The sequence below is a fragment of the Homarus americanus genome, unplaced genomic scaffold, assembly GCF_018991925.1.
Source record: "Homarus americanus isolate GMGI-L3 unplaced genomic scaffold, GMGI_Hamer_2.0 scaffold39553, whole genome shotgun sequence".
Lineage (NCBI taxonomy): Eukaryota > Metazoa > Arthropoda > Malacostraca > Decapoda > Nephropidae > Homarus > Homarus americanus.
In genome coordinates, this window is record NW_024722329.1 from 68,288 (window position 1) to 76,426 (window position 8,139).

The 8,139-nt window shown below is 38.0% G+C and overlaps 1 protein-coding gene across 1 annotated transcript; it reads left to right on the plus strand.

Annotated features, from left to right (window-relative positions):
- Positions 1-5,125: 5,125 nt before the first annotated feature.
- On the plus strand, positions 5,126-5,605 carry LOC121862716 (meiotically up-regulated gene 184 protein-like). Its single transcript, XM_042361032.1, has one exon. The coding sequence runs from the start codon at positions 5,126-5,128 to the stop codon at positions 5,603-5,605; it is 480 nt and encodes a 159-aa protein (XP_042216966.1).
- The last annotated feature ends 2,534 nt before the right edge of the window (positions 5,606-8,139 follow it).

Sequence of the window (8,139 nt, forward strand, 5' to 3'; positions counted from 1 at the left end):
AAGTTCAGGATAATGATATTTCCTCAGGAGAATTTATCATCATGGGGAGGAAGCAGATAGGAAGAAGGCAGAGTGAAGAAGTGTTAAAAGTAGAGAGATATGATAAAGGCAGTGATTGAGAAAGAGAAAGAAACAAGTGAGGGAATAAATGGGGGTGGAGGGAGAGAAGATGCAGAGGGGAAATGACAAGAGAATGGATGGAGGGAGAAAGAATAGAGAGCGGAAATGACAGAGAATGGATGAGGAGAGGGAGAGGATGGAGAGGGGAAAGAGAATGAAGAGAAACAAGAGAGAAGACATCAATAACAGACAAGGGAACTGGGGAGAAGAAGGAGAGGCAAAAGGAGAGAGCAAGAGCCATGGTAGGAACAGATGAGAATGATGGCACACAAAAGTAAGAGATGAAACAGAGAACGGAAAGATATAGGAACAAAACATGACAAACAGGAGAGATATAAGAACACAACATGACAAACAAGAGAGATATAGGAACACAACATGACAAACAAGAGAGATATAGGAACACAACATGACAAACAAGAGAGATATAGGAACACAACATGACAAACAGGAGAGATATAGGAACACAACATGACAAACAGGAGAGATATAGGAACACAACATGACAAACAAGAGAGATATAGGAACACAACATGACAAACAAGAGAGATATAGGAACACAACATGACAAACAGTAGGAATATAAGAACACAACATGACAAACAAGAGATATAGGAACACAACATGACAAAACAGGAGAGAGATATAGAACACAACATGACAAACAAGAGATAAGGAAGGCAACATGACAAACAGGGAGAGATATAGGAACACACAACATGACAAACAAGAGAGAGATATAGGAACACAAATATGACAACAAGAGAGATATAGGAACACATGGCCAAGAGAGATATAGGAAACACAACATGACAAAACAAGAGAGATATAGGAACACAACATGACAAACAAGAGAGATATAGGAACACAACATGACAAACAAGAGAGATATAGGAACACAACATGACAAACAGGAGAGATATAGGAACACAACATGACAAACAGGAGAGATATAGGAACACAACATGACAAACAGGAGAGATATAGGAACACAACATGACAAACAAGAGAGATATAGGAACACAACATGACAAACAAGAGAGATATAGGAACACAACATGACAAACAAGAGAGATATAAGAACAAAACATGACAAACAAGAGAGATATAGGAACACAACATGACAAACAAGAGAGATATAGGAACACAACATGACAAACAGGAGAGATATAGGAACACAACATGACAAACAAGAGAGATATAGGAACACAACATGACAAACAGGAGAGATATAGGAACACATCATGACAAACAGGAGAGATACAGGAACACAACATGACAAACAAGAGAGATATAGGAACACGACATGACAAACAAGAGAGATATAGGAACACAACATGACAAACAGGAGAGATATAGGAACACAACATGACAAACAGGAGAGATATAGGAACACAACATGACAAACAGGAGAGATACAGGAACACAACATGACAAACAAGAGAGATATAGGAACACAACATGACAAACAAGAGAGATATAGGAACACAACATGACAAACAAGAGAGATATAAGAACAAAACATGACAAACAAGAGAGATATAAGAACACAACATGACAAACAAGAGAGATATAGGAACACAACATGACAAACAAGAGAGATATAGGAACACAACATGACAAACAAGAGAGATATAGGAACACAACATGACAAACAAGAGAGATATAGGAACACAACATGACAAACAAGAGAGATATAGGAACACAACATGACAAACAAGAGATATAGGAACACAAATGCAAACAAGAGATATAGGAACACAACATGACAAACAAAGAGAGATATAGGAACACAACATGACAAACAAGAGATATAGGAACACAATGACAAACAAAGAGATATGAAGACACAACATGACAAACAAGAGAATATAGGAACACAACATGACAAACAAGAGAATAGGAACAAAACATAAGAGATATAGACACAACAGACAAACAAGAGATAGGAACACAACAGACAAAAGAACAAGAGAGATATAGGAACACAACATGACAAACAAGATATGAGAACACAACATGACAAACAAGAGAGATATAGGAACACAACATGACAAACAAGAGAGATTATAGAACACAACATGACAAACAAGAGATATAGGAACACAACATGACAAACAAGAGAATGAAACAACTGAAAACAAGAGAGATATAGGAACACAACAGGAGAATGACACAACAGACAAAAGAGAGATATAGGAACACAACATGACAAACAAGGAGAGATTAGGAACACAACATGACAAACAAGAGATAGGGAACACAACATGACAAACAAGAGAGATATAGGAACACAACATGACAAACAAGAGATATAGGAACACAACATGACAAACAAGAGAGATATGGAACACAAAAGAGATATAGAACACAACATGACAAACAAGAGATATGGAACACAACATGACAACAAAGGATGACACAAAAAACATAGTGTGAAGAAAAGATGCAGTAAGTTGAGACTCACAGAAAGAAAAAGAGAGTTATGAACACTGCCGAGTCAACATGGGTTTGCCAAAAGGCGACCAAGTTTACACAACACCGGTCCTCTTATATATGTCACATCAGGTTAAACTCTTCTGATATTCAACAGATGAATTTGGAAAAGCAAGCACTTAGCCATGGGATATAGTTACATGGAAATATAATAACCATGGTTTTGATGGAAACAATGATTCGGGGACGATGCTCACAATGACGAATGGGAGAAACCTCTTATAAAACATCTACCTACTATGATGAAGCTTAATGTTACAGAACACGCACACACAATATTAGTAAGTAATCTCAGGTGACGCGTTGTCTGGACTTGGGGTATTTTGAGCGAACCATACACTTGATATTACACTTATGCATCTTCTCTGTCCATGATTATAAACAATAACTGTAGGTAAAAGCACTTATTATACTACTAACCACTGTCATGCATTGATACTTCTACAGACTAGTTACCAAGATACAGAGCAAGATGGAATTAGCGATAATGATAGTGAAGCCTGAAAGGTTCATATTTATAACTTCAGTGTTCAAAATATAAGTTGCCCCTGTGAGAGTTACCAGGGTCTCCATGTGCCCAGGTGATGGTCAAAGACAGCACTATAAGTGTGTCAAATGAGAGAATGATCCACATAGTAAATCAAGGTTTTTGGAAACAAGTAGTTAAATTAAAACACGATTTTTTTCACAGGAATATGAATGATGCGGTGGAAGCATCACACATGCCAGTAAACGTTGCGTGGACTCACTGGGTGTTTGGAAGTGTTTATTTCATCTATATCTGTAACTGCTGTAAAACCTATAGTAATTTTTTTCTTTCAAAGTTCATATATAATATATAGAGAATATTAGCGATAATGTCATCTATACAGCCGTATATGACTGTAAAATGTGTGTGTTCTGTGACAGTTAGTAAACCCCGTCCAGAAAGGACACTGTACTAAAATTGACCGAGGTGGGCGATTATGATTCCAATGCAGCCTACCCTACTGATTTTATTCTGTCGGTTCTGTCTGTTCGTCTGTCTGTCTGTATTGCTTTCTATCTGTCTGTTCTCTCACAGCCTCTCTCTGCCATACCTGTAAACACCTGTACTCGTATAATCAACAGTGGTGGTGACAGTACACAAACCTGAAGAACTCCCACTTTTATCACATGTACTACTGCCCGAGCGACGGTGTAGTGTACTGAACGACCCTTTACTACTGAAAACTATCCTTACTACATAGGCTACTTAAAACTATCCTCACTACACACTTAACACTATCCTCACTACACACCTAAAACTATCCTCACTACACATTTAAAACTATCCTCACTACACACTTAACAGTATCCTCACTACACACCTAAAACTATCCTCACTACACATTTAAAACTATCCTCACTACACATTTAAAACTATCCTCACTACATATTTAAAACTATCCTCACTACACACTCAAAACTATCCTCACTACACACTCAAAACTATCCTCACTACATATTTAAAACTATCCTCATTACACACTCAAAACTATCCTCACTACACACTCAAAACTATCCTCACTACATATTTAAAACTATCCTCACTACATATTTAAAACTATCCTCACTACACACTTAACACTATCCTCACTACACACCTAAAACTATCCTCACTACATATTTAAAACTATCCTCACTACATATTTAAAACTATCCTCACTACACACTCAAAACTATCCTCACTACATATTTAAAACTATCCTCACTACACACTCAAAACTATCCTCACTACACATTTAAAACTATCCTCACTACATATTTAAAACTATCCTCACTACACACTCAAGACTATCCTCACTACATATTTAAAACTATCCTCACTACATATTTAAAACTATCCTCACTACACACTTTAAGCTGTCTTCACTACACATTTAAAACTATCCTCACTACATACTTAAAACTATCCTCACTACTCACTTTAAGCTGTCTTCACTATACACTTAAAACTATCCTCACTACACATTTAAAACTATCCTCACTACATATTTAAAACTATCCTCACTACACACTCAAAACTATCCTCACTACATACTTAAAACTATCCTCACTACATATTTAAGCCGTCTTCACTTTAAACTGTCTTCACTATACACTTAAAACTATCCTCACTACTCACTTTAAGCTGTCTTCACAATACACTTAAAACTATCCTCACTACTCACTTAAAACTATCCTTACTACATACTTAAAACTATCCTCACTACTCACTTTAAGCTGTCTTCACTATACACTTTAAACTGTCTTCACTATACACTTAAAACTATCCTTACTACTCACTTTAAACTGTCTTCACTATACACTTAAAACTATCCTTACTATACACTTTAAGCTGTCTTCACTATACACTTAAAACTACACATTTAAAACTATATTCACTACAGAGCGATGCTAAATATTCCAAGTTGTCTTTGAATTTGGAAGCCGTTTTTCAAATTGACCTCCTATTCGCAGTACTGCAACTTGACAATATTGTTTCAAAATGACTTCCCATCGGCAAGTATTAGATGTTACCAGCAACGCTACCCCAACGGAGATCCGGCAGGCCTACCTTCATCTGGCACGGCGATGCCATCCAGACAAGAACCCCGACGACCGTGAAGCCACCAAGACATTCCAAAGGATACAGGCTGCGTATGTCGCTCTGAACGAAGTTCAGTGTGGCCAAAATAGTTCTCAGACGTGCGAGGAGAACAACTCTCCGACGAGCGAGGAGAAGTACTCTCAGAAGAGCGAGGAGAAGAAATCCCAGAACTGGGAGGAGAAGAAATCCCAGAACTGGGAAAAGAAGAAATCCCAGAACAGGGAGAAGAAGAAACCCCAGAACTGGGAGACGAAGAAACCCCAGAACTGGGAGACGAAGAAACCCCAGAACTGGGAGACGAAGAAATCCCACAACTGGGGGAAGAAGAAATCCCAGAAACAGGAGAAGAAGAAATCCCAGAAATTGGAGAAGATATAAAAAGAAACGCCCACTTCCCAATGCGAATCCCAGGGAACTGTGAACTTATGGGTTCACTGTTCAAGTAAGTCTTACTCCGGCCCCCCAGACTCCGACACCGGGTTTCATACAGTTTTCCGAAAACTCTTCCAAGAGATTTCTAAGTGGGAGATGAAAAGCAAAGAAAACACCGATAACCTGCCACCACCAAGCTTCGGAGGAAGCAGCACCACATTAAAAAATGTCAATAAGTTTTATGAGTATTGGACAAAATTCTCCACTAAAATGTATGTGGAAACAAAAGACAACCAAGATTGGCTTCTCATCCCCGATAAAACTCCATCAAAACACTGCTTGAAATCTCTTCAACGAGATCGAAAAAAATTTAATATGGATATTCAATATTTAGTAAAGCTCATTAAAAAGCAAGATCAACGCTTGGTATGAGTGAATACAATAACCCAGAAATCACCCTACAAGAAAGGGACCACCCCCCCCCCCCACAGTCTTATAACATCAACAACTTTCAGCGGGTCTTGTACAAACTGTCAGGTTTTATTTTCACATATTTATAACAACACAACACAACATAACACACACTCATTTTATTTTATTAAGGATAATTTTTACTAGAATGGGTTATCGAGCTACAGTATCCATCACAGGGTAGATAAAAAAAAAAAAACACACACATTACATTATCATACAGCACATCCATAGAATCACCGTCAAGACGTACCTATAGCCTCTCGAGCAGCCAGGTCAACCACAGGTTACAACTCCACCTCCCCACCGGAATATCAACAAGTTCACGCCAGAAGCATTAGGAAAGAACAACCAGTGTTAAACAGAATAGTGGTGAACAGTGCTTAAGTCAGTGAGAACAACTCAACAGGAATCGAAGTTAATCTTTCATATGAGGTCCCAGGTACCCAGTGATAACGGGTCTAACTGGATTGTAGCGATGTGTTAATCCAACATGATAGGAAGGCTCAAACCAAGACTCACTATATAACACGAGGTCTCATATGGTGAAGGAGTTACTAAGCACCACGTGAGGCCCCCTCGTATAACACCATTCTGTAGAGGAATCACTATAATTCACGAGGGGCCCCTATAACACCATCTGAGGGAATTAATAAAGCACCAATGTGAGGCCCCTCATAATATATCTGTAGGAATTACTACACCTGTCGCAGAGTATTCTCATAACAATTCATCTGTGAGTAGGGAATTACTACACCAATGAGGCCTCCCTCAATGCTTACCATCTAGAGGGAATTACTACACCACGTGAGGTCTGAGCATACCACATTCAGAGGGACATTGCACACCACGTGAGGCCCCTCATAACACCATTCAGAGGAATTACTACACCACGTGAGGCCTCATAGCAACACTATCTGTGAGGGAACTACTACACCACGTGAGTCCCTCCAACAATGACATCTGAGGAGTTACTACACCAAGCATGTTTGCTGTTCAACATCTAATAATACCTGTAAGTACTCATGTTCCCTTTACCTTTCTATAAATATCTGAACCAATCAATGTATGGTCCTCTGGCCAAAGAACCTTTCCATCATCATCATCAATACTAATATCACACACACACACACACACACACACACACACACACACACACACACACACACACACACACACACACACACACACACACACACAATAATAGTCAATACCATTTTATCTCCTCCTCTTGGTAATGTTGAAAGAAAAAAAGCAAACAAGTTTAGGAAGAAAATTTGAATATAAAGATTACAAACAAATCCAAAAACAAAGAATAAAATAGAAACTTGAGTCCAGTGAGTAAGTTAAAAAGTTTAATAAATTTAACAGAAAGAGGAAAAAGATGTACAGTATCTGCATTTAATGAAACGAGAAACGATAAAATAACAGAACATGTGGGATTAATTTGAAGAGATTGGGTCAATTTCTAATAATGTAAAATAACATCTAATTTTACGATGGTATGTACACACAATTTAGAGAAGACAATAAGAGTGATAGGGTTTTGTAACACTTATAGTAGAAAGATGGGTCAGTACACGTGGATGGCGGCTGGTTCCGAGGCAGAGACAGAGGTTCTGCCCAGAATCACTTTCACTATCAGTAGAGGTTTGCAGGGCCTCCCCAGACAAAACCCCCCTCAAAGTATCCTCACTGGTTACACATTATCACTACTGTATTACAGGTTGACAACCCTTTATCCAGAAATTCTGCCCAGGACACATGGGACCAAGAGAAGTCAGCAGCCATTATAAACACCAAAAGTTAAAAATATTAGATTGGTAGAAACTAAGAGATACGTTCTGTGTGTCAATAATAAGTTTACCAGTATTTCTTAGCCATCATTCTAACCAGAAATAGTCCACATATGGTAGTAAGACACCAAAACATGTAAATATACTGTACTAAAATTAAAACTTGACAAGCAATATTTGTAAGAAATAAACTCATGCATTTCTGCTGTCATCATGGTGATTCGAAAATATGATTTCAATAATCTATAGTTTTTATTAATAAAATAATGAATA

Bases quoted from the DNA above. Each gene is read 5' to 3' on its own strand.
- LOC121862716 (XM_042361032.1), top strand. From the start codon at position 5,126: ATGACTTCCCATCGGCAAGTATTAGATGTTACCAGCAACGCTACCCCA.